Below are 27,667 nucleotides of genomic sequence, written 5' to 3' on the forward strand. Positions count from 1 at the left end.
TAAATACACATCAATTCAATTTATTGCTGCTTTAAAGAGTACTAGCAAAGAAGAAATATATCAGAGTTAAAGCAACAGTAACTATAAGTTAATTCACCTCTGTTTTTCCTCCCTATATTTGTTCTTTTATTGATCGACAGATGACTGTCTCGCTATCTGAAGATGATTACATCTAACGGTGCAAGCAAATGTATTGGTGTTATTATATAACACGTTGAGCATACATCACATTGATATCTAAATGAATAAAGTGATATCAATATTTCTGTCCTTAGTCTTTAGTAAGGCTGGGTATTGGCGAGAAAATTGTAAAGTTTGTCTTTATGCCGATGATACTAAGAGTGCATAGAGCCTGTTAGCATAGCTTCCAAGCAATATGGTGGACGTTAAGTTTCGATTCTGGGAGTGAGTTCCCACCCACTGATCTGTGATTGGTCTGTAGCTTCAGTGGTCGAAAATATGAGGAACTAGCGTTGTAGTCTCACCCCGCTAACCGCAACAGCTTCCAGTGACGCAAAAATCACTGGAAGCTCCTTTTCAGACTTAGAAATACAAAGATTTCCCATCTCAGGGGAAAATGAGGGGGGGAATCATCGACCATTCAAAAATACTACCAGGTTTCTAATGATACAAAGCTTAATGCAAATGGTTGAAGTATCCCTTTAAATGATTGAACCTAGTGTATGAGCGCTTTATTCAAAAGTCTGACCTGATGTGAGAAGTAGGCTTTCACTTTGCAGGAAATATGATAGATTCATATCGATAATTAACTGATATAAACATGATAAAAACTCTTTGCAAACACAAATAGCGTTAACAGAGGCAGAGAGAGACAGAGGCAGACGGGTGAGAGTCTGTAAAGTGATCATTTCTTCAGGAGTCAGGGAGAATTCAGCTGAACAGAGAGAAGCAGTAGCGTTCTCTGTTTCTATCACTTCAGTCATTAATGAGATCGATTATTAACCTCGGGATAAAGAGTTTTGATAATGTCTGTTTGAATTTTTCTAGGATGTGAAAATTTAATGCAGAGAATTCAGTTTTTGTGTTATTGTATTGAAGCCTCCTTTTGCTGATTATATCACAGCGCCCTTTGCTTTATTTTAGGTCCCAGTTTTCAGACTTACCGTTGTGAGCTGTTTAGCTCTGTTGGCTGGCCCTGGTCATGACCATTCTCATGTCTACAAAGAATACAAACCGTAAACAAGATCCCAAAATTTTGTAACTTCGGAAATACCGTACTAAGGTGTTAGGTAGGACTTAATGGTAAAATACGGCTTTGAGTATCACTACACCCATTTTGTGGAATCATTTTCAAATAACGGCTAAGCTGCCCTCTTGTATCCCATGGCATTTTAAAAGGTCTAATGACTGAACTTCAAAATGTGACTAATGAAACGAGGCATGGGTTTGCAGGAATTACAATTGTTTTTAACTTCTCTGTTTGATAGATTTGTACTGCCCTAGTCAAAATGCCATTTTCTCTTTCTGCTGAGGTTGAAAGTAGTGTCAGCTAGCTATCTAAGCTGCTAACCCTTAGATAATGGCTCTAATGGGAACCATTAAACTGCAGTTTAGTGCTCCTGCATGATTGGCTACTAATTATCTCCTTTTGATCCTCTCCTTTTCTATCAGGCTGTCTACACATGTCCCAATGAGCCTGCACTCAGTCAGAACGAGCTCGTTCTCACAGCGGACGGCATCATGAAGAGAGCGGACTTCAAGTGCTGCAGAGACAGCTTCCTGGAGGTAAACTCATCTGAGTACTTGTTTATTTTCATTCATTTTCTTTGCTTTCACTTTCACAGAACTTTAGAGAGCTTGGTGCTAAATGGAATTATTTTTGCAAAGGCAGGAAAATGAATATAAATGTGAAGAGGGTCATTCTATTCGATGGGAAGTTTAAGAATAGAAATCAACTCTGAAAACAATGGAACTCTATCAAGGCTGAACATACTCGGTGCTGAGTGTTTGTCTTTGTTTTGTAGTACATGTGCAGAGAGAAACACATTGTACCTTTTTGGTCTTGATTAAGAACAAACAAAAAACAAATCCTGAAAGCAGTAAAGTGTTGTTGTGCAATCTTGTGGTAACATGAGCAGTGCAGCAAAAACACACAGCCCTTTCACAGAGCACACTTTCTCTTGGCTATTGATACATCAAAAACAACAACTATAAAATTACATCAAATGCAATACAGTATGTCATACATATTACTGTGATTCTATAACAGGTGCATATTTACGGTGGCTGAGAAGTGCAAAACAAAATTACAAAGTGTGAAACACTTTTACGAAATGTAAATTTGTCTCATATTTTGAAAAACATTTTGACATTTTATAAAACTAAATTACAAAACACTTTTAACACTTTTCAGACAGTGATACAAAATCATCTTTCTGTCACCACAAACTCTGTATCACTCATAGACTGTAAAGATGACGGTATCATTCCGTATCACTGTCCGCCAAGTTTTTACGCCAAAACAAACAAAATCACCCCTCACTCAGTCACTTCCGGGTCACTTCCGGCATTTGGTACATTCCCTTTCCGTCAAGATTCGGTCGTTTGTAAATTTTTCTCTGCACTTATAAAAGTGAATCACATCTTGTAGTTTGTTTTATTTAAAATGTAAATGTGTTTTTTCCTTGGTAAAAGAGTTTTGGTTTTGCAATTTTATGTTATGAAATGAAAAAATGTTTTTCAAAATGTAAATATGTCTAAAATTTTGTTTTGCACCCCCCAGCCACTGTACATATTTGACCTGAATGAAAAGCTTCTATCAAGGGAGGACTTAAAAAAAAACACTCTATGTTGAGCAGGAATGCAGAAGGTTGACACGTTGCAGCTCCAGAAAGATATTCATTTTTTTCTTCTTACAACTAAAAGGAACAATGTGCGACTTTTTCATCCAGTAGATGTCGCCCTTGAGCACTACCATGAAACAACAAAAAAATCTGCTGTTTGGCAACACCTACGCGATACTGAAAAGTTAATGGGATCCCTCAAGACACACATTTGGGCTTCCTGAAGTTTAGGACACAGAGAAAAGGCTTTCGTTATATACAAGTTTGATTTAGTTCTTGATATTATGGCAGTAATATGTGAACCTCTTCCTCCCTTTTCGTGAAGGAGTTAACTGAGACAGGCTCAGAGAAGTACCTGGAGGTACAGTGACAAAGCATGCTGGAGTGTTTTTAATAATCTGAACTGAGAATGGTGTGAAAAAAGTTGGGACTGATAAATAATTTAAGCCTTAACCTCATTTTGTGCTTAAACATTCACCATTTGTCAACGTGGCAAGATTCACATTTTCATATGTGACTGCACTCTTTAAACTTTGTTTTAAAACAGAATGCTTAATGTGATTCATTTGGATTGTTTACTCTGTAAGTCTTTTTACTGTAAAATCTAACAACTGCATGATGTTGTTTCATGTGCCGAACAGCATAAAGTTTGGTGACACTTCCTTGTTAAATTTGAAAAGTTCTGAATGGAAAGTCTGAAACTTTCTCTTTCCCCCGACTCTAGGAGATAAAGAAATTCATCAAGAGCATCTCAGAAAGGATAAAGAAGACCAGAGACAAGTATGGCATCAACGATAACGGCACCAGCGAGGTAGACCCCACCCATAGTAAGATTATGTGCAGAACACAGAAAGCTATATTTGAAGCTCAATGTTTTTTTCTGTGCACTTTGTATTGCAGCCAAAAGTTCTCTATCAGCTGGACCGCATAACCCCCACCCAGCTGGAGAGGTTCCTTGAAACCTGCAGAGACAAGTACATGAGGTACAAAATCCACGTGTTTTATTCTGAAGGCAGAAAGAAATAACAAGGTTTGTAACTAATGCCAGTGGGCTGGTTCACAACAAAAGACAGTGTTTGTTATCTGCCCGCATCCTCGATGTAGCAGGACAGGTTGTTTGTATGTGCAAAGGCACGGCTGTTTCAAGCCTGGTCTAAGCGGAATTCACACAGAATTGAATCCCTTCCTGCAGGATTGTTAAACCATGGTAAAAACATGGTTATATTTCTTTGATTCATTGCATTTTTATTCCGTCCATAGCTTGCTTCACGGCTGAGTTTCACTTTCTCCACACTTGGAACAGAGCATTTAAAAACGAGTTACATACAAATCCTTCTCATTATCACCTTAAAGCCTGAGTTATACAGACACAGCTGTTCCCCAAACAAACGGATGAGCTGATCATCTTCTTGTTGTTTCTGCTTGTTTTTCCATTTCAGCTAGACATGAAAGTGTCAAAAGGTAATATTTCTGCTCAAATGAAACGCATGTGCCCATGCAAAGTTGTGTTTAGTGGCAGCGAGAAGATACTGATCCCGGCAGTTATTAAAACAGAGGAGGTGACATTTTCTTTGAGAAAAAAATGTGCGTCTAGAAATGAACAAATTTGGAATACCAAAGATGAAATCATATTCAGGTTGATTTGGTGGCAGCCGCATTGCAAATAATTATAATCAGAATACATGATGACTTCCCTCTTATCAAACAGAATTGTGAAAAGTGAAATAGTCATATTCATATGATCACCTGAATATGCTCAGCAGAACAGCGTGCTTTGGTGCCTTTTTCGGCTTCCTCGCTGTGACAGCGGCGTTACAGCTTTCTTTAATCCATATTCTCATCAGAAAAGAACCCAACCTCTGACCTTTTTACAGCAATAAAGAGTAGATTGTTCTGCAGGGCTACATGCATCCTGTTCCTCTCGTGTGTTAGAATCATGTTCACACTCACATTTATATTCATGAAATTCCTTCAGGAGAGGTACAGGGCTCTTGTTGGCTCGCAGCGCAAGTTGGCTGATTCATAATACATCACTAACAAATTCTTTTAGTCCTTGAAGAATGAAGCTTAGAAGACGTATATATACTCAAAAGTTGATGTGATGAGTGCAGACAGAAGGGCTAAATAAATGCAAACTTCAGGCCACCCCTGCATAAGTCAGTGCCACCCCAGTTCATAAAGTCTGGACACACCCCTGCTAATAAACCTGTGTTTGCTCTAGGACTGCTATTTGTCTTACTTCATTAATTTCTGTGAGACAAATGTCAACCTCATGGATATCCATACCATCGCTCCTGACAGACTGCCATTGCTTAACAGAAGCCATGCTAGTACTGCAGCTAAAGAAGATTTCTGGAACTGTGTTTGGACTTGTGTTCAAACCAGTCCCTTTGTACTCTGTGCTCTGATGATGCTTTGGTTCAATGCAAGCTGAAAGTCGTGTGTTTATCATGTAGAGCTCAGATGGAGCCCGGCTCAGCGGTAGGAGCTCTTTGTGCCCAGAGCATCGGAGAGCCTGGCACTCAAATGACCCTGAAAACCTTCCACTTCGCCGGTGTAGCCTCCATGAATATCACTCTGGGGGTCCCTCGCATCAAAGAGATCATCAATGCCTCAAAGAACATCAGGTAGGATTACGTAACCCCTCCGCTCCCTCTGTTTCATTATCTTCCCTCTGTCCTTATGGCTGAGGAAGGAAAGAAGAAGCTGTTTTATCTTTTCAAAGATGGCTCATGGATCCAGCTCAGACATCCCTGCAGCTCTTTAAAGGGCCTAAACCTCTTTCAGTGAAGCATCATTTGAATCACTAATGTGTGTTAAGCGGAATGAGCTCATCAGGATTGGCTCGTTGTTTCGCAGCAGTGAAAACACATCTAATTGGTTTGGATTAATCTGTTTCACACCTCTCCTCCCTTCTCAGCACACCTATAATCACCGCTCATTTGGATGTGGAGGATGACGCTGACTTCGGGAGGCTGGTGAAGGGAAGGATTGAGAAAACTCTGCTGGGAGAGGTATTTCAACCTGCTGCATTTTAAAAAAAAACACTGCTTTTATAGGGCTGATACATCAAAGGAGCATACTCAAAGGATGCGGGGGAGCTTTAAATGGGGAAAGTGTGAGAAGTGGAAGTAATGAGCTCTTATTGAAGCTGATATGTTTTATTTTCCTTGATAGATTTCTGAGTACATCGAAGAGGTCTTTCTACCTGACGACTGTTTCATCCTGGTGAAATTGTCACTGGAGAGAATCAGGCTGCTGCGACTAGAGGTATCACATCTCTCTGATTTTTTTTTTTTTTTTTTACTCATTCTTCAAAACCGTCTTGTATTAAAGCTCTGGTTTGCTCCAAGTTACGTTGAACTTTTTGCTTTGCTACCACTCCTGTCAGCTTTGAAAAGATCATTTACCTAAATAATTGCTGACTCAGTGGAACCTGGAGACGTAGCTACAATTTTTACTCTCAATTTCCATTTATTACATTTATGCATTCCATAAATGTTAATGACTAGTTTAAAGGCAAAAACAGTTTCATCAGTTTTCATCCTGCGCTCCCCGCCGGGGTCCTGCATCATCATCCCGCCTGGGTTTATTTCTGCTTTAATAACGCTGCTTGCAGTGTATCATCTCTTAGTCGTTTATGTTATAATGAACGTTAAAGACTATGCTCAAACAAGAAAAACTCAATAAAAATAAAATCCTGTGACGTTACTACTTGGTCAGACCAGTAGCCAATAGGGGTTCAGTAAGGGATAATGTATAGTGAGCAGAGTAGAATGGAACCACAACAGGGTGAGCAGGACCCCGACACAAGTCTTGGCCTCTGACAGGGGTTCCCAAACTTTTCCGTGACCCCAGTAATAAGGGTGCCAGAGATTGGGGAACACCACTGCCCCTATAGATCGTTGAGACCCTCACCCACTCATTTCTCACTTCCAGACTACACTACACTCCTGTAACAGTTTCATCTATGTCACCATCCAAAACACTCAAGAAACTTGATTATATCCAGCGTTCTCACGCACTCCCACAGCCGTGATCACGACCCCCGTCCTTCATAACCTCCACTGGCGCCCCATCCCACATCGTATCAAACTCAAACTCCTCATTTTACCTGCTTTTTGTAACATAGCAATAAGTAAGGTCTTTTTACCTGCTCTTTTGTAATGTTAACAGACAAAGAGTAAGGTCTTTTACCTGCTTCTTGTAAAGTGTCTCGAGATAACACTTGTTATGAGTTCACGCTATACAAATAAAAATTGATTGATTGATTGATTATCCCCTACAGCCCTCCATTACCTGGCTCCTGTCTGAGCTCCTCCACCAGCACACCCTCAAGTCTTCTAATGCAAACACCCAACACCCATGTTTAGCTGACATGTCCAGCTAAACAAATAGTCTTCCATTATCTATAGTTAGAGCTGCGTCCATGGCAACGGCTGATGTAGCAGCTTTGTTAAAATGAGCTGAGCTAGCCGTCATTGCTCACACTACCGTGAACTCCTCTGATGGGGGAAGCGAGACGAGGTAAACACATCCTCATGAATCACCGCAGAAACTGAACGACTTTTTCTACTTAATCGCTGTCTGACTCAATTCCGTTTTTTCTCCCCCCATTCCCCCTGCTCTTTAGAAACACCACCATAACCCAAAACACCCTCTGTTGAGTTTCATCTTAATGCACCATCTTCAGTTTTGGATGTTTTTCTCTCAGTGAAAAGCCTTTGCGTCTTTTAACCTCTTTTCACAGCTGTTCTCTTCTCCTTTCTTTATTCACACAGTAAACACACCAATCTGAAAATGAACCGGATTTTATGATTAGTTTGTCCTCGCGTGTCTGTGATTAAAGCCACATCTTTAGAAACAACCTACCTGTACTTTATAAATTAAAAGTTTCTTCTTTTCCCTATATAGCGTGCTCTCGAGGGATAGCAGACCTTTTGTTCAGTGTAAACGGCCAATCAGAGTAGAGTATAACACAGCCATGTGATAATGTAAGTCATCCAGCTTAACATTGAACAATAGTTTGATTTGAGTATGATTGAAAATTCCATTCAAACGGTGGCCAGCTTTATTTTCCCATTGGAACCCTCTTTTGTGTAAAAGCCACATAAACCTTACCATCCAATCAATATCAAGTCTCGACAGAGTCTTGTTTCAGTGGGAGGCGAAGACACAAACACAACAAAGAGGACGACATGGGAGATGAGTTTAAAAAGATACAGTATTGATTCATTGCTTCTTTCTTTTCCTTTTGTCCATTCACATGCTGAGAATAACAGTGATACCTTTGCCTTTCATTTCTTAAACCTGCCCTTCAGGTAAACGCAGAAACGGTGCGTTACTCCATCTGCATGTCCAAACTCCGAGTGAAGCCAGGAGACATCGCGGTGCACGGCGAGGCGGTGGTGTGCGTGTCCCCACGGGAGAACAGCAAAAGCTCCATGTACTACGTGCTGCAGACGCTGAAAGAGGATCTTCCTAAGGTGTGATGTTTGAAAGCTGGGAGTGTTTGTTTCATTCTGCCTCTGTTCAAGACATTTTTATTAAAGACTGAAGTAAGCAATCGATATCGACGAACATAAACACTTCACATTTCAGCAGCACTTAAAGAATATCCAAGGGCATCAAATGTTATCAAGTGATGCTCATCGGCCCCTTCAAAGTGTAGACCGATGATTTCATACCAGAAAGAAAATGTGAGACTTCAAATGTAGTAGATCTACCCCCCCCCCCAAAAAAGCAACAGAGAAGTTTGTTTGACAGTCTTAACAAAAAGTACGTCATTTAACATCAACTGTAGACATCACTGCAATTCAAAGTAAGTCCCTCCTCAATTTGAATGTATTATAAAACACTCAAAATCAAGCAAAACAATTTAATAAATTGTTCCAGCATCTTCTATAATAATATATTTGATTTAAGGTTGCCTCTCAGGACCCTCAAGGTCACCTCAAAAATACAATCAAAATAGGGCACATCTAAACCTTTCTTCAGCTGTCCCGTCCAATAAAGACAAAAATCACCCCAAAATATCAACAACGATATAAAATACAAGGCAGAAACGAGACGATGCCTTTTCCTGTATTTGATTGCGTGAAAAGCAGGACAGGGCATCGCGTTGTTTCTACAAAAATGTCAAAAAGGCACGCACACCCGGGAAAGTTTAAGTACTGGGTGCTGGACAAAAAAACATCCAAACAGACATTCATCAGACATCTAACCCCTGTCTGATGAAGGGCAACGGCCCGAAACGTTACATGTGATATTCCATTAAATTCCATTTAATTGCAGCAGCTTCTGGTGTGTGGACTCATCGTATTGTTTCTGCCATTGTTACAGTTCATAAAAGGTTCTAAAAAAGGTGAGTTTTGAGACATGATTTAAAAAGAGGGTGACCTCCTTAATGCAACGGGGACCTCAGAGGAAATCTGCAGGAAATAAAGAATGAATGTACGTCATTGTGATGACTAACACTCTTAGTTCTCTGTATTTGAAAATGTACCTTCCACATCAAACAGACTATTGAACAGTGGAGCTGTGAGATACTCACATTCCTTCCTGAATATTTCCTGTTTTTTTTTTTTAAATATATTTTTATAAATGCTGGCTTCGTTCTCATTCAAGGTGGTGGTTCAAGGTATACCTGAGGTCTCCCGAGCCGTCATCCACATCGACGAGCAGACCGGCAAGAACAAGTACAAACTCCTGGTGGAGGGGGACAACATGAGAGCCGTCATGGCAACGCACGGAGTTAACGGGAGCAGGACCACTTCAAACAATACATACGAGGTACCAGTGTAGGGAGGTTTGAAGCCGGTCGAGCCGTAGATTAAAGTAGACCCCTACGTATGCCCTTGTCATGATTGATCTTCCCTGCAGCTGCCACATGAAGTCTGGGACTGAAATGGCACCCATGACAGATGGTATGGATCGGTCTGAAATGCTAAACCACTAAATGAAATGTTGGGCCGAGGGGAATTTAATTTAAAAAATCTATTTATTTTATGCAAATCTGATGAAACCTGGTTTCTTAAATACCAAAAGAACATGTTCAAACAAAGACTAGCCATTTTTACAAGTGAATTGTGCTTGTTTCTATTCAACTGTCCCTTTATATAGCTAAACCAGTCTCCTGTAGGTAAAAAAAACGGAGCTGTTGGTTGTGATATCAGACTGTAGACTTGTTAATTGTAGCCTCACAGTGATACTGTGCCTGGGCTTGACTCCCTCACGTAACATCAATCAATCAATCAATCAATCAACTTTTATTTGTATAGCGTCAACTCATAACAAGTGTTATCTCGAGACACTTTACAAAGAGCAGGTAAAAAGACCTTACTTATTGTTATGTTACAAAAAGCAGGTAAAAAGACCTTACTTATTGCTATGTTACAAAGATCCGGCCTATCCATCATGAGCACTTTAGCAAAGTAGCAAAAGTTACAGTGGTAAGAAAAAAACTGCCTTATTAAAAGGCAGAAATCTTCGGCCGGATCCCTGGCTCATGACGAAACAGTCTTCACAGGCCTAGACTGCGCCGGGCTTGGAAACATGAGCAGGTGTTTGTAGAAGTTAACGGGTGTTAGGTGGGGGTTATTTCTGTAGCAGATGAACAATCGTGAAACAGACTGTGGATCGTCTTAGATTTATTCAGCCGTGGTCAGACAACACAGAGAGAGAGAGAGAGAGAGAGAGAGAGAGAGAGACTCAAGGTCTAAGTCTATTCTTAAAAATACAGACTGTATCTGCCTCCCGGAAGACAATTCCAGAGGAGAGGAGCCCGATAACTGAAGTTTTCTGGACAGTAGGAAAACCCATTACAAACAACTCGGCATTGAAGTGGAAAAATCCAGTCAAAACGATGTTCATTGTTCAGCTGGAGTGCGTTGAAAGAACTCGCCTTTTCTGTCAATCACAGCAGCTTTATTGTAACTGACTGTGTGAGTGTGACGTATTTCATAATACGTGCACTCACTGACCTTTTCTTCCTGTTAGCCGGTCCCGTAAAAAAATTATGATTTCACAGCAGGTTCGACCCGCTCCTTTTCAGTTTCCTTGAGTGCTTTATTGAAAACCATTCTTCTGTCCTCTGGAACTGAAAACCTGTGAAAAACACCTGTGGAAAAGGTCAGCTGCTCTGCTGAGAAATGGATACTTTGAAATATTAAAAAGCCAGAGAACTTTCTTTGGATACTGTTGCCTTGAATAATTGCTGTGGTGTCTGTGCAATGAGGGAGATCAAAACAGCAGTGAACCTTTTAAGTGGCAGCTCCACTTTTTGGACACATCCTTTTAGCTCAGTATGAAGCAAGAAGAAGTAAAAGCAAAAGGTATTCAGAAACCTAACAGAATAACCTTGGTTCAAAAGTTACCTAAAATGGACTTACCAAACCAACCATGTGATTTTTTTTTTTTTTTGCAAGGTTGAAAAGACTTTGGGTATTGAAGCTGCTAGATCCACCATCATCAACGAGATCCAGTACACCATGGTGAACCACGGGATGAGCATAGACCGGCGTCACGTCATGCTGCTGGCGGATCTCATGTCCTACAAGGTATGACCGTTGATTGTAAGTCAAGATAGACAGCACCTCCCTCCTCCCCGCCTCCTCCTGTTGAAGGAATGTGAAGCCAAAATAACGCCACCGTCTTGTGCTCTGCCTGTGACATCATTTGGAACTAGAATCTGTGGAGTCGGGGTTTTGACGTCCCGCCTCTTCTGCTAACCAAAACACACATTGAACTTTGAAGCAAACCTGTAGCGTCATTGTTAGCTACCTGTTCCTCCTCTCCTCTGCTAACCCAGTAAGGAGCGCTGCATGAGCCTCATTTGTCAACAGAGCTGTCAATCATGGAGTTACAGCTCCTTTTTACAGCATCAAATAGCTACATAAAACTAAACTTCTCAGGAAAAAAATAACATTTTGACATACATAGATCAGCACAATATGAACTTAGTATAAAGACAGAAACCATGTTTGAGAGAAAAGTATTGATTTAATCTGTACTTTGACCCTTGATCCTTCTGTGAACATAGAGAAGGCGGGCCTTAAGGAGAGGAGGCGGGCCTTAAGGCCTATACTTCACATTGTCAGTAGGGGAAGCTGTCATATCTTCTTTTTTTTTTTATACTGACTTTGGATATGACCATAGCAGTCAAAGTATTTATCTCCATAGTGATGTTTTTCTTGTCTTGCTGCATGTGGTTGTTTTTCATTTAAGGGGGAGATTCTCGGGATCACCAGGTTCGGTTTGGCCAAAATGAAGGAGAGCGTCCTCATGCTGGCCTCCTTTGAGAAAACGGCCGATCATCTCTTTGACGCCGCCTACTTTGGTCAAAAAGACTCCGTCTGCGGTAAAATGCTACATCACCTTTATAAACAAATGAACTCTGCTCTTTTCCTTTCTTTGGCTCTTAACATTTCCTGTGTTCCTGTCTCAGGTGTTTCTGAGTGCATCATTATGGGGATTCCAATGAATATCGGAACAGGACTCTTTAAACTCCTACACAAGGCGGACAAGGATCCCTCTCCAGTCAAAAGACCTCTTCTCTTTGACAGCCCAGACTTTCATGTACCTCTGATTAGGTAGCAAGAAGAAAAGAGAGCACGTCCCCCCCCCCCCCCCTCTGAAGCCTGCTGTCTACACAGGTTGACATTATTTTGAGAAAAATCAGAAGTGCCTGCAGAAGTGTCAGATAATTTGCTCCTTTGGGATCCTAATTTCCAACGGGTTGCCGTCTTTCTTTTCTGCCATGACATTGCTTATGCAGATGCTGCAATTTTCATTTCAAGAAGAAAGCTTATTAGCATGTAGGAGATGTTAAAGATGCTCATCGTGTTCAGTTAGAACTTTGTAAACTTTGAGGACAAAACTTCAGTACTTGAAACCTTTTTCTGTTTTTTACATTTCTTTCTGGCTTATTGTTTGTATAACGGTGTGTTTCCTCTGTTACTGTCATCTTTTGTTCCCTCAATAATGGCACCTAACACTGGTTGTTGTTTTTTTTTTTTGCAGTGTTTTGTGTGTGCAGACTGCAGACTTAAGATGACCTCTTGATCATGAAGTAGATCTCCTCATGTTTGCCTTGTTTGTGTGTTCATTGCATTATAAACTGCTTGTTTGTTTGCATAGGAGCTTAAATGAGAAAAGTTGACTTTTCACTCACACTTGCAAACGTGACATCAGGAATGGGGTTAAGTTTGTCTTTTTAGAAACGTATTTGTTCTGCAGACGTCTGTTGAGGGTTGAAATCATCCAAACTTCCTGGAAGCAGTTCATATAATATAATATTGTACATAATGTAATAAAAATACATGAACTAGAATATCTTATATCTTTTTTTCTTCCATATATAGAGGGAATTTAACATGTAAAGCCAGAATAATAGATTGAAAACTGTTGGCCAAATTGTTTTTCAACATCATCACACCCATCATTTATGGAAGCAGTGTTAGTATAAACATATTAAACATACAATCAACACACAGCATTTTGATGTCTTGACAGGTTAGCCACATTGGCTGAAAGGCTTGGGGGGGGGGGATGTGGTTTGCCAGTTGATTGAATAATCTATATAGTCTGTAAGGATATAAGTGATTCCCTCAGATCTATTCTGGTCAGACCCAGAGATTGATTTAAGTGTTTTTTTTCCACACTAGAGTGATTGTCCTTAGCCTTCTAGCTAAGTGAACATCCATTCCTCGCTGATGGCTTTAATCATCCTTTAAGTTAAAAGCCCAGAAAGATTAAAACATTTTTACGCTTTCAAATTTTCTTTCGGGTTTAAATTAGAACAAAGCTTGTTCATCATCAGCTCCTTTTTCCCCTCTTTTGTGAGTAGATTTTCTTGGGAATATTGCCCATGTGCACTATAAGCAGTCTACAAACCTTTCTGCACTACACCTTGTTTAATTTCCTCACAACATGCATACAAATTAGAGTTTGGAGTGGTAATTTGGAAACTGTTAATTCATTATGGGTGTGTCATTCACTGCTCATTTCCCAGTCAGCCAAAAACTTCCGACGGTCCCAGATACTTGCAGGCTGAAATGCCAACTACTTAATAAAAGAAGTGATAGTGACTTCCCCCCATGGTTAATTACAGCAGTGAGAACAAGACGCAGAGGCATCATTCTGTTGCTATATTAATGACTTGAGTTCTCTATGCGGTGAATATCGCCATGGTGACAGTTTGTTCCCCGTGAAACATTGAGCCCTAATAGAGTGAAGCTGAGTGTATTACAGACACCAGACACATCTCACCTGAGAGGATTTTTTTTTCAACAAATTATATACACATTTTATTTAATTAATTTCAAAATGCATTGATGTTACATCCACAGGAAAAACAAATGGATATACAAGCAAGGACAAAAATATATACGTCATCTTGTAAAGCAGCATCTTGTACCAAAATATATAATTCAGCATTTCATTTAGATATATATTCTTTTTTTTTTCAAGGATAATTATACAAAAGCCTTACATGGCTATATACATCCAGAGATTCCATTTTATTAAGTCCCTCTCTTTTGAATACAGCCCTCTTTATTAAAAAAAACCCTCGAGTTTAACCCATTGTGCCCAGAAAAAAACAAAACATTATACTTCATCCGTATTGAATGTTAGGAAATATATATCTTTAATCTCCAAGAAATGGCCAATTGTATAGGAGGTGACTTCACATCCAATGATTTACCTTTTTTCAAAAAGGGAAATGAGCCCAAAAAAAGGGAAATTCTTGTCAATGTGATTTTAGGAATAATTTCTAACCAAAATGCCAAGAACTGTGGATAAAAGCTAAGCTGTCACTGCCCAACATCATTACAGAACATACACTGTAACAAAATGTACAAGAAAATGACACGATACGGCACCATCAAACAAATACAATATGGGCCCATTTTTCCTCGTATGTGTCCATTCAGTGGTCGTAAGTTTCCCGTTCTTGTGTCTTTTGTGTCGGCCGTGATTTTTTTTCCTGATATCACATCAAACAGTCGCTTTTCATGAATGAGTGGCTTGAACTGTATCAAATACCCTTTAAACATTACTAGTTTGGCACAAATGCAGACATACATATATATATATATATATATATATATATATGTATGTATACATATATATTTGAACTTTTTCACTTTACAGTTGAAATAGTGGACGACATTCTTTGAAACAATCCATTTCGGTTCACGTGATTTCCATGCATATTTAACCCTGTTTTTAAACCTTAAGGCATGCAGTCGTCTCTGTCGCCCTTTACATATCAAAACATGTGCAAGGGTGAAGTTTGCAGGGATGCCCTTTCCAATTAAGCAGTAAAAATCTAAACTGTATGACATGATACAACCTGTTTAAAAACTGAAGTAACCTGAATTGTACTGAGGTTCATGTTGAATAGCTTACTTCAGTAATCCATATTAAGCAGTGCAGTAAAAGCACATATGTCATCCTTTACTGTTAAACGAAGACTTGTCCATGTGCTCTTTTCAAAATGGTTCAGTTATGAAACAGTACTAAGTTCTCGCTTAGATGTTAATCACACTTTCTTTGATGCATTACTAAATGTAGTTTTCCTAGACATCCCGGTAGCAATTATCCCACCATTCTGACAAATTGGTCTGCCACTGTATGACAGCAGAGTCAAACGCCCTCTCTTCAAAATTCCTCCATTTACTTCTCTGACCAGAATGGGAGAAAACACTAACTCCTGGCACTGCAGAGATGCAATAATCTGTATTTTTCAGTCTTAAAACACATCTGCTGGTTTTGAATTTGCATCTGATACTTGTGCAGGTGGTTCATTCAACACTGGAACTGATGGTCTGTGTTTTCTCATTTCACTTGAGAGGAGCTGTTTGCAGGCAGCTCTGTTTGGATAGTGGAGATTTTCTCTCCTATTATTTCCAGAGTGCTCTCTCTTGGCATTGAATTCGATTGGCCTTTATCTGCAGAGTTCTGGTTCGAGCTGTTGCCTTCGTCTGATTCAAGGAAGGCTTCTCTGCCTTGTGGTTTAATGAACTGCATGTTTAGTTTGGGCCCAACTGCCGGGCCGCCTGGATGGTTGGGTTTTCTGATCCAGTGAGAGAGAGTGGAGACGCAGTTCTTCTTGAAGTTCTCGTTCATGAAGGCGTACACGATCGGGTTGTTGAAGCTGTTGGAGAAGCCGATGGCCTGAAAGATGGCGACGATCATGTTGAGTGTCACCCCGTCGTATTTCTTCTCCAGGTCGTCTGGACAGGGAAACACAAAGATGAAAACTTCAGCTTAAGAACTGCACAGAGACTTTAGACAAATGGAAACAGCATAACAATTCATCAGTGGATTGATAACCAAACCTTCAATTTAATATGATATATAGAACTGCCATAATATGACCACTGACAGGTGAGATGTACTACATTGATTATATTGATTATGTCATCAAATTGAGTTGGTGGGATATGTTAGGCAAGTGTAAGGATGTGAATGAATTTAACAAGGGCCAAATTGTGATGGCTAGATGACTGGGTAAAAGCATCCCCAAAACATTAGCTCCTGTGGGACGTTCCCGGTCTGCACTGGTCAGTATCAACCAAAGGTAGTCCAAGGAAGGGAAACCTCAGAACTAGCAAACAGGGTCATAGGTGGCAGAGACTCATTGTTGGACGTGGGGAAGGGATCCTGGCCCTCGTGGCCTGAAGAACTGCTCAGGTTGCTGAAAAAAGTTCATGCTGGTTGTGATAGTAAGGTGCCCATGTGGACCTTTGTCCACTGGTGAAAAGCACCTCAATAGGCAAGGGAGTATATCAACACTGGCATCATTGATCTTTTTTTTTTATTTTTTTTTTTTACTTTATGTCAAAGGGATGTTTTCCACTTTCATAAATAGGTCTTAAGAAGTTGTTTTATTTGTAACTGACTGTATTAAACTGGCCTATAATATTGTCTCATGTAGATATATTGATTGCATGACACTGGACTGAACTGCACACTTTGTGATATCAGAAAATATCCTATGACAATCAAAAGACTCAACATGTCATGCTATCATGCTAATTCTTGTTTTTGACACTATTAGGCTCCAGTGATACTCACAGTACTCAAACAGCATGTGGACTGTGTGGAAAGGTGCCCAGCAAATGGTGAACAGCAGAACGATTGTGACCATCATTTTCACAGCTCTTTTCTTTTTCCTGTTGAAGGTGAAGACAGACAGAGAAGAGAACCCGGTGACAGAGGAAATGTAAAAACAGAAGAATGGTTTATTACAGTATCAGGGTAACAGGTGCAGCTTACTACACTAATGATGGAACTCTTTCAACTACATTTCAATCAATCAGTCAATTTTTATTTGTATAGCGTCAACTCATAACAAGTGTTATCTCGAGACACTTTACAAAAAGCAGGTAAAATACCTTACTCTTTGTCTTTTAACATTACAAAAGAGCAAGAAAAAAGAGAAAATCAGAACCCTGGCAGTCATCACACCTAATTGGACAGAATCAGTTGAACTCTGGGCCTAATATGGAAAGGTTAATGCTGACAGTGCCTTATCACGATTCGTTCCCTGGTCATCAAACCAATTAAATGCTGAAAGTCATCTCTTTGTTGTCTCCTGGATCCGGTTGTTCAAAAGGTTTAATCTGGATATGAATGATACCAATTTGGGAGTCCACTTTTTAGCTATCTGATCAGAAAATCCAGTTAGAGACATTTAAAGGTGACCAAATCTGGATAATAAGTGTCAAAATGGGACAACATAACACATACTTTGTCCACAGGGGAGCCAAAATAAAAGAAATAGCAATATAGCCTGGCAGTTGTTTTCAATTTAATATATTATGTTGTATTAATGGCTGTTTGATGGAATATTTTGTGAGGTCAAAACCCTTTTTTTTTTACCCACAACCCTATTATCTTCCGTGTCACCGACGTGATTCAGAAATTCATTTACAAAATATAAAATTGTCTAAAGTTTCAACGTCTTGTAAAAATGTTTTTCTTTTACCTACTTCTACCCAACAACATGCCGACTATGGAGGGAGTGATGTCATGTGTTTGGCCTCAAGTGACACCAGACGGCTATTCCAACACAAGTCAAAGTGAAGTAGCTGGGGTTGGCAGCTGCTGTAATAGCATATTTTCTGATAACTAGATATGCCTCAATGCAGATAAGCAGGAAAGCTGTAAATCAAGATGCCGGCAGCTTGTGTTGCCCTTCAGCTATAGACATCAACATGTTAATATCTGACATTTTGAACGCATGCCTGTTATATTTCCTTCCCACAATTGTTATTTGTCCTACTACAGACATTCAACCTTCTGTAGGGAAGTTGGGTAAACAGACAGTTTTTTTTTTTCCAATCCTGAAGCATAAATATAATTTATTTGGCATCTTGACAAACTTTAACTTCTTAACCATGTACAGTAAAACACAGCCTTGTATTTTTCACAACATCTCCTTAGCTCTCCTAAAAATCTGTCTGTTGAGGGTTTTTTTTTTCTTCCTCCTTAAATACCACATTGACATGGTGAGTGGGTCCCATTTGTAATGTAATAATTTGATCATGTTGCAGAATTTCAATGTCGTTCCTCTCTTATTAGGTGTTCAGACGCAGACGACACTGGTCTGCAATGAGAAGGGCTAAGTGTCCTGGGATTCTTATTATTAACATGTTTTGGCTTCAGTTTTCTATATTCATGTCTAGGGATAGTGTTCTTCTAAGTGGAGATCCTGAACCGCTGTAGGGTCACCAGTTGGTGCAAGAGCGGGCCCCAGAAACTTGGAGGGAAGGCAGGGAAAATGGAACTAAAATAAAGAATTAACTAACAACATGTTTTTAGAAAATGACAAACAATTGCCACCAGAATTGCATTATGGCCTACCAGTTAGCCCCTTTTCAATCCACACAACCTCTATTTTTCTCTGTGCAACATCAAGCCACATAAAATTGCAATTAGCATACTACCAGGACTAAAAAGGGCCCCACAGAACACTTCTGCCAGCAAACATCTTGCCCCTTACTTACGGATTCTGCATTCAGAATTCATATTTTAACGTTATTAGGTTAAATTATGACATCATCGTGACACACCTTTTTAATAACGTACCTTGAGATCTTATTGATCTCCCTGTGGTTCATTGTGTCCAGGACTGATGAGTCGCCCACCCTCTTGCGGATCCACAACTCAATCCCGATGCGTGTGTAGAGGAACAGCATGGCGGCCAAAGGCAACAGGAACAGAGCCACCATGATGAAGGTCGTGTACACCTGCCTGTGAGTAACAGAACTCCAACTCTCCTGGCAGCAAATGTGGTAGTGGTCGTACAAGAAGTCGTACTTCACCTTTAAGAGAGGAGGGAGAGAGGCTCAAAGTGCTTTGATGCTAATTAAGAAACATAAAGGAGCTCTGGCTGACAGGGTGGTATTTATGTGAGGCTTTGTGACAGCTATTGCTCAGCACCTAAACATGGCAAACCAACTCTTTGATTTCTATTTTACGTTAGGTTTTTCAGCATAATAGGCCAGCTGACTGACATAAATTGTCCTTTAGTTGCAGAATCTTATAATATGTCATTGCAAATTTTCAAAAGTGGAATGAATGATAAAAATCACAGCTCCTAACTTTTAATGCACTCACTGGATATTATTGGTTCAATATTGATTGCACATCTCTGCTGGCACTAAGAACATATTTGCCATAGTCTTGTCATTCTACTTTAGTTTAAGCACTGTGATTCCTAAAATACCACATTCATGCACATACTTTCACATTTAAGTTTACTGTTTAGCATGTGAGAGATTAGTTTGAGTGTCACTGCAGCAGCCAGAGCTTTAAAGAGGACATATTATACCCCCTTTTCTACCTTTTAAAACAGTTCCCTGTGATCTAAATGAAACATCTGTGCTGTGCTTTGGTCAAAATATAACATGAATCAAGCACCAGAGGCGGTTTGTGACCCTGTATAAACCAGCTCTCTCAGAACGCTCTGTTTTGGTGTGTGTGTCTCTTTAAATGCAATGAGCCACCCCCAGAGTTTTCCCGGAAGACATCACTCTGTAGCGAGAATAAAAATGGCGGACCTGCGCAAAATGTTTTCCTCTAGGGGTGGAGTCCATGGGTGGAGATACCAGGGGAGGGTAAGGGATTTTTTTTTTTTTTTTTTACCAGAATCCCACTTGTGACATCACAAGTTGAGCAAGTTTTAAACTGAGCACTTTTCTCTGTGTTGTAAGACTTGTGCAGACCACAAACAAAACACTGGATGGGTTTATTTCACATTTTGTGGGTTGGTAGACACTCAGGTTACCCAAATATATGTTCAAAACACTGTAAAAGTGGATTTTTCATAATATGTCCCCTTTAAAGATCAGGCCAAACCCATCTTTATCAGAATCACTTAAACAAACCCTGATGTTACAGGGCTTTTCTATCAAGATACAAACATTACTTGGGTGCTATCCACATTCTTCTATGTTAGAAAAAAACAAAAAATGACAGCCACCATTGTCAACAATTAAAAGCAGTGTTTTGTCAGTGTGTGCCTCAAAACAAGATTAGTTCTGTAATTAAATTACCAGTGTGCAATTACATGTATACTTCCATGATTACCTTTTTAATTCTTTGTCACAAAGCAAACAAACACACTTAAATAATGCCAATCTGGCTAACCTGGCTCTCTGTGTCTCTCAAAACATTATTAAATTAACTCGAGGCAATTCATTATTTCTGTCGATGTTTACGATGTTCTGAAAGCTTCTGTGTTGGGTACGTTGAAGATTGCCCTGAATTGTTTTGACCTTCCCCACTTACCTGGAGCTGTTGTACAAATAGCATGGGTGAGCCCACCATCACTGAGGTGAGCCACACCAGCCCTGCAGGACACACATAAAATCATCAGTTAAAAGCTGCATTAAAAAACAGAAACGGCACTCGCAGGAGCATCAGAGGAAATAGAAAGAGGGCAGTATTAGAGTGCTGCTCGTGCAGAATAAGCTATTACCAGCTCTACAGCTCTCCCTCTCTCCACTTAATTACAAGCTGAAAGTCCAGTTTAATACAACAGGATATAAGTAGGAGTAAGGCTGCTTCTATTTAAAACCATCAAATCCTGTCCCTTTTTTCCTTCTTATTGTGCACAATTTAGTTACATTCTGTCTCAGTGTTAAAAGGACAGTTTGTCTTAAACCAAAATGAATCATCATATATATGAGTTAAGACACATCATTGATGATGTAAATTAGTCCTCCTAGATGTCTCCAGTGAATTATTCTGGTAGATAGCAGCCAATCACCCTCTCTGCAAAGCGTGTTCCTCTCAACAGCCTTCGCCTTCAAGGAAGTCTTTTGTACAAGGCCAAAGACTTGTGCGTTATGAAGAGAAATCCTTTGTAGCATATGTCTACTGGCATATTTCACTGATTGTATAATTACTGATTGTGTAATACATACTCATCTATACTTCTGCAAAGATGGGCAGATATCTGCCTCTAGTGAAAATACATCTACCTGATTAATCTACAAGTCAGGCTCTAGCTGAGGGGTTTGTGAAATATTTGCTCTATATAAAAGTACATGTGACTTTTGCATACATGAGTACTTTGGGGATTAAATAGAATAAAGATAATGCATCATATCAGGCCAATCATCCCTTGTCACAAAAAGGAGAACCATCTCTCTGTCATTTACCAAATTTGAATTTGTGTTTTCTAGACTGGTAGAGTTTTTCTGTTGGGATTTCAATTCCATCTGTATGTTAAAATCACAGCAGAGAGAGCTGCGGAGGCATCACAAAGTGGGCTTTCCCTTTCAAACTCTGCTGCTGAACAACACTGCTCAAAGGATTCAGGCAGGGATCAGGGCAACCATTATGACAACGAGTGTAATGAAAGAAACAGCTGAAGCAAACCTGTATGGTTTTCAAGCAAAATGAGTGACTAATCTCCCTCTGTCTGGCCACTTGTAAGCTCACTTGAACTCCGTACGTGTATACAACATGCACATTAACATCACAACCCTCTTACATGATCACTGACATGCAGCCTGAAGCCTTCTCAGTAAGAGTCTGCACTGCAGAGACAATAACAACAAGCATTTTTGCACAAGTACAATCTTAGCATTATTAGATCCTATATGCATAAGCACATACTTTTATTTAATCATTGCAGCGCTTCAATTGTCAAAGAACATACTTTCCCTGGCACACACAGAAACACACCCTCACCTGAAAGTTTAATAAGCCACACTCATTATACCCTTGTGCCCTCCTTGACCATAGTTTTGGTCATTTAAGTTTCCTTTTCTACATTCATCTTGGCTGTAATAGAGATTGGTAGTTTTTATTGAAGTTTAGATTCTTAATGAATTGTAATTACAAAACCTCTCCACACAGTTGCCTCCTTCTTGACCAAAGTTTGGCCAATTAACTTCCTTTGAAACCACTTTTTTTTTTCAATCTGCCTTGACGTGAAGGGTGAAGGTGATTCTCAATTCCATTTCTATTTTTAGTTTGAGTTGTGCACGCTCAGGCACATCGCACATGCACGCACAAGCATGCAGGCACAGGCGAGGGAATCAGGGAGCTTTTAATTCCCATGGCATTTCTTCATAGCTTTGATTGATCGGCAGTAGCTTTGTCTGTAGGGACTTGTTTTGGGATCCTGAGAGGTTTGTTTTATGCGTGCACACTGGGGAATCAAAGAGCTAGTGATTCCCATGGATTTTTTTTTTCATTTTCTCTGATTCGATCGGCAGTCGCTCAGTGTGTACGGACATTGGGAACCAGAGTGTCAACGATTGAAATCCAAGTACAGATCAAAGTATAGAAATTGGTCTGGTTGCTGGATGCCATGGGAATCACAATGCTGGAGAGGTGCCATGACGCTTCACAAATACTGCCGAGATGCCCTTGAAAGGAGCGGCCCCCTGTGTGCAGCCCCTCACTCTGACATCTCTACAGTGATGCATTCCACAGGTCCTGTTTGTGCATTTGTGTATTTCGGTATTATGTGTGTATGTGTACCCTTTATAAATAAAGTATATATTATATATGTATTCATGTGTCTTTCAAGTAAATGGATCAGAGAGTCCAATCCCCTCCATGTAAATTTAGATGTCAAAGTGCCCCCTTGCCTAACATCAACATCATCAGCTTTCCAATGACAATTTTCCGCTCAGTGAATTGCAAAGTGCAAAAATCTAAATAGCAATGCAGACAGCAGGAGTTTGTGTATGCAGGTGCAGTGTATACCAGGGGGAGTAAAATAACTTTACCAGAGGGAAGGTGGCATGTACATACTTTAGTTATAGGAGGAAATTACAGACTATTTTAAATCTGGCAACGCACCAAAACGAAAGAGAATGCACCAAAATCAATGTTGTGGGTTATCATTGACCCATGACAGACTGGGATAACATTAGTAGAAAAATCTTATTACCTGTTAGCATGTTGAAAATGTTTTTTGTTTTGTGGTATAGGATTCGAACGGAATGTAAAGGGTTAATATTTGATTGAATAATGATTTAATTTAATAAAAGCATTTTACTAAAAAGAATGGAGTGACGACCCCTAGAGGAGGAAATTAAGGACTTTTTAAGAAGAATCTGACATTGCACCAAAAATACCCATAATGCACCAAAATCAATGTTGTGGGTTAGCATCGACCCAGGTCAGACGGCGATAATAATAGTAGAATGATCTTATTATGTTAGTGTGTTGAAAATGATTCAATATTTTTTTTAATTACAATTTGCAAATTGCAATTGAGTGATATATGATACAACTGGCATGAAAGGGGTTATTTTTTTAATTCACAAGGACCAAAGTCAATTAAAAACAAAATAAAAAAAATAACCTGGAGGCATAGATTCAAAATAAAAAAGCGATACATATAGTCCTTTGACCATGCTGTGGTCATAAGGAATAATTGGAAGTTTTCTCTATAAACATATCCTACCTAGTATCTTGTACGCTCTTTTGGACGAGTACTGCCTCCTCATTTTCAGCGGGAACACAATGCCCTGGTATCTCTCAATGGCGATGCATGTCATGGTGAGGATGCCCGTCACTATGGCTGTGGTCTGAACAAAGGGAACTGTCTTGCAAACTAGAACTCCTGTAGGAAAGACAAAGGGGAAAAAAAATGATTCAGGGGAAAATTGGAGCAACACACCTCTCCTGAAGGTTAGAGACAACCTTTGATTTGTGATTGCACATGAACACAGTGGGCACGCAATTCACAGCTAATGAAGCAGTACACCAGGTCAGACGTACACAAAGAGCTTCGCCCTGAGCTAATTATTTCAATAGAAGTGCATGCTTCATGCTGGCCTATTATTGCTATGATACGCTTAATGGTCAGCTGTTTGTTCATCTCTGTGAAGGGTCCTTTTTGGTTTCAGCTGTTGAGTCATGTTAATATAATGAAATCCATAGAGGAGGCCATGCAATTACTTTTGCTATGTGTCCACCATAAAGAAAGACCTCGATGTTAAGTCAAGTAAATGTTTTGCATGCCGCTAATGTCTGACACATATGTGTATATAACAATATATAAATTCAATTTTGGTGCTTTTGGTCTTTTTTTTTGCGTTAGTAGGTCATACAGAGGATTTAAAGGGGATATATTATGAAAAATCCACTTTTACAGTGTTTTTGAACATATACTTGGGTAACCTGGGTGTATACCAACCCACAAAATGTGAAATAAACCCACCCAGTCCTTTGTTTGTAGTCTGCATAAGTCTTACAACACAGAGAAAAATGCTCCGTTTCAAATTTGCTCAACTTGTGACATCAGAGGTATTCTGGTAAAAAAAAAAAAAAACAACAACAAGATTCTTCTTCATGCAAGAAAAGAAGTGTGTGTAACAGAATTTTATATTCGCTGTCTGGTTACGGGTTATCATCGGGTTAAGCATGTTTTCAAAATGAGTAAGTAAAGAACTCCCAAATGGAACTTTAGAAACCAGGGAGTTTAGGACAGAAGCATGAAAATGTGAGCTAAAGTGGTTCGATATATATATATATATATATATATAGACATCATGAAGCATCAAATAAGAAATAAGACCTGTATTTTAGCGTGTTCCAGTGATTCTCATTTGATGAGAATAAGGATCTCTTGTAGAAAAACAACAGAGATCAGAGGTATAGGTACCTGCACATTGTGAGGATTGTCTTGACATCTACATATTATCTGAACAAAATGTGAGTCAGATTACCTTGACGAGTTCTAAGGCACAGTTCATCACAAGCACATCGTGACACATTTACACCTGTTCTTCTTTCCTTTTTTAATTACCCAATGACCACTAGCTTGGAATACAACATTGAAATTTGGCTGACGTCAAGCTGTCTGAAAAACTTAAAGACCTCATCTAAAACCATTTTTCATCCAGCTAAAGTAGGCTTATAACACAATGAAACACAATGTCGCTTCATTATAATGGAAATCCTGTTCATTTTTACGTTGACAGGATGCCAGAAAGGATGATTGCAGCAGCATTTGTCCAAAATAATTTTGTTTATTTGTGTTTTTTTAAATTTTTTTATAGCAGACACATCACTTTGGTGATCTATGGGCTGTGTGCTGCAGTTATAAACATTCTCCAAATACAAAGACAAAAAAGAAGACTGCGCATGTGCAGGTACTTATAGGCTGTGCGGCTCTGATATGAAGAGAATGACCCACAGGGGCTGATGGTGAAAATCACCATAAATAATTGCGTAATGAATTTCATGACATTACATTTGTAACCAACATCTTCAAAAAGTCATTGGAATACTTTAAATCTCGTTCCAGTTTTGAGCATCTTTTCGGCGGTTTTCAACCTAAAAAAAATTCTCCCCGGGGAAGTAAATGTTTACTGCACTCGTGTTCATCCTAATTTCATCCAAACCTCTGCAAAGTTTGACACGATGACACAAACTCAGTGATGTCCTTCCAAACTCTGGTGTAGGCATCAAAGGTCTGAGTTAGCACAATCAGATGGCTGAGAAGACTGCTCATTATTTTTGATATACGACTTTAATTCAGGGCTTGTTAAACATCATCTTTACAGAAAGAAAGTGTCACATTTGATCATAAATAACGCACCAAAAAAAGTGACATTTTGTATGAGGAGAACCAACTGTACTGCACAGCGTTTCAACCAGACTGAACAAAGAAAGGGCAGACAGACATGGCTTATTTACACTCATTCAAGGCATTCTGGGCCTTGTTTTTTTTGCTTGTATCTTGCAATAAGATATGAGGCCTCTGATAAGTGTAATGAGATATTTTAAGTAGAATTGAGACTAGTTCACTTGCTAAGATTTGAGTGTTTGCAGTGTTGATGTCCAAGAAGATTTAGCCTGTAAGGTTACTTACACTCTACTGTCACACAAAAAAAATCAAAACTGAATGAAAAACGGGTAGGCCTAATACAGTATACTTATACATGTAAAATCTAAGGAAAAATGTACCTCTTTTTTTTTTTCGATCACCTTTCCAGTCCTCCAAGTACTCTAAGCCTTTCACTCTATGCCACATTAGCCTTTCACACACCATTCATTCACAGATGGTAAAGGCTTTCCCTGCGAGGTGCTAACCTACCCATCTAATACACTCATGGACACACAGATATCGATGCGCTCTTCCAATCATTGCTTTCTGCTCTATGCTACTCCCCTGAGCCATTAATAGTTGATTGACATTCACAACATTTACAGTTGTATTGACTTAATTATGACTAGAATTTAATTGAACTACTTCATTACAGACACATAGTTCCATACCAGCTCTTTGAGATTTTGATCATACTGGTACGGTTTGTGTCTGAATGAAACTTATTTATAAAAAGTATGTCTTTCGATTATTTTAGAAAAAAACGGACAGCATCAAGGTAAAGCTGGTGATCCCAAACTCTTGAAGGGTGTTTGCTCATCAGTTTATTGATAGTAAAATACACAACTTAGCAAATTTCAGCATTCCGTTGCATGCATGCAACTATTAATAAATGCATTTGCAAGACTGTGGCATGAAGAATAAAGGGTTCGTGTAATGAAATAAAATGATTCGCATTAAAGTCAGATCACCGTTGTGTATAGCCTAAAGACCTCAAGCAACATCTTTAATTGCACATAATCGATCAAGTAATTCTACTCTTCGCACGACCTGTTGAACTCTGAAAGACATGTTTTGAGGCTTAAAACTCACCCCCAAACCATTCCGACGAGATGTTCTGCAGCAGAGTGAAGGGGATGCAGAAGAAAGTGATGAGCAGGTCACTGACAGCCAGAGAGCAGATGAAAATATCAGTCGCCGTCTGCGTGGCGCGCTTCTTCAGAACTATGTAGATGACCAAACTATTCCCAGCCAGAGCCAGGACGAAGATCAGCATGTACATGATCACAAAGGTGGTCTTGGCGCTGTACGGTAACTCGGGGATGTAGACGAGCGGCTTGATGTTGTATGTGTTGATGAACTCCTGGCGGCTCAGGTTGTAGTACTGGAGCATCTCCTGAAGCGCTTCAGGGGTGATCTTTGTGGACCCCTGCTCTGCATCGGTCGAGGCTGCTGCCATCTCCATGTACGAGTCTCCAGACCTGAAATAGACTTGTTTGCACAAGGAGAAAAAAGAGGAGTGAAAGCTGAGAGCGGAAACCTTCTCTTTAACCCAACAAGAGCGTCTGCAAGTTCCTCCTCCATTCAGCAGGACATTGCTGCTGTGTCTGCTGCAGCTGTTCACCGGCGTTCATGTGTGTCTCTCTTTCTCTCTCTCTGTGTGTGTGTGTGTGTGTGTGTGTGTGTGTGTGTGTGTGTGTGTGTGTGTGTGTGTGTGTGTGAACAGGATGACGGACCAATGATAGCTCTGCTGAAGGTGTTGATGGAT

General features: G+C 39.7%; 2 protein-coding genes across 3 annotated transcripts in view; one reads left to right on the forward strand and one right to left on the reverse strand.

The window, feature by feature from the left end:
- The window catches only part of polr3a (polymerase (RNA) III (DNA directed) polypeptide A), a 36,090-nt gene extending 22,956 nt beyond the window's left edge, over positions 1-13,134 (forward strand). The window contains exons 21-32 of one of the 2 annotated variants that reach the window (XM_061028019.1): positions 1,633-1,746; positions 3,130-3,165; positions 3,529-3,615; positions 3,705-3,787; positions 5,261-5,431; positions 5,725-5,818; positions 5,982-6,074; positions 8,126-8,290; positions 9,432-9,596; positions 11,231-11,362; positions 12,030-12,162; positions 12,250-13,134. In XM_061028019.1, coding sequence (XP_060884002.1) covers positions 1,633-1,746; positions 3,130-3,165; positions 3,529-3,615; positions 3,705-3,787; positions 5,261-5,431; positions 5,725-5,818; positions 5,982-6,074; positions 8,126-8,290; positions 9,432-9,596; positions 11,231-11,362; positions 12,030-12,162; positions 12,250-12,398 — 1,422 coding nt within the window. In that variant the 3' untranslated portion in view covers positions 12,399-13,134. The remainder of the gene's footprint in view (positions 1-1,632; positions 1,747-3,129; positions 3,166-3,528; positions 3,616-3,704; positions 3,788-5,260; positions 5,432-5,724; positions 5,819-5,981; positions 6,075-8,125; positions 8,291-9,431; positions 9,597-11,230; positions 11,363-12,029; positions 12,163-12,249) is intronic. The other variant, XM_061028020.1, reaches the window with a different exon arrangement.
- A 1,796-nt stretch (positions 13,135-14,930) lies between these two features.
- Positions 14,931-27,527, reverse strand: qrfprb (pyroglutamylated RFamide peptide receptor b). The gene is made up of 6 exons (XM_061028939.1): positions 26,992-27,527; positions 23,749-23,907; positions 20,607-20,668; positions 18,903-19,138; positions 16,887-16,984; positions 14,931-16,042 (listed from the first exon to the last, which is right to left on the reverse strand). Exons 1-6 carry the CDS (start codon positions 27,362-27,364, stop codon positions 15,645-15,647), a joined length of 1,326 nt encoding a protein of 441 aa, XP_060884922.1. The 5' UTR covers positions 27,365-27,527; the 3' UTR covers positions 14,931-15,644.
- Between the last annotated feature and the right edge of the window lie 140 nt (positions 27,528-27,667).

Source organism: Labrus mixtus, chromosome 21 (assembly GCF_963584025.1).
Source record: "Labrus mixtus chromosome 21, fLabMix1.1, whole genome shotgun sequence".
In the NCBI taxonomy this organism is placed as follows: Eukaryota; Metazoa; Chordata; class Actinopteri; order Labriformes; family Labridae; genus Labrus; species Labrus mixtus.

Bases quoted from the DNA above. Each gene is read 5' to 3' on its own strand.
- qrfprb (XM_061028939.1), bottom strand. From the start codon at position 27,364: ATGGAGATGGCAGCAGCCTCGACCGATGCAGAGCAGGGGTCCACAAAG. The intron at 23,908-26,991 runs GTGAGTTTTAAG...TCTTTCCTACAG, and splicing joins CTCGTCGGAATGGTTTGGGG to GAGTTCTAGTTTGCAAGACA. The intron at 16,985-18,902 runs GTACGTTATTAA...CACCTTCAACAG, and splicing joins GAGATCAATAAGATCTCAAG to GAAAAAGAAAAGAGCTGTGA.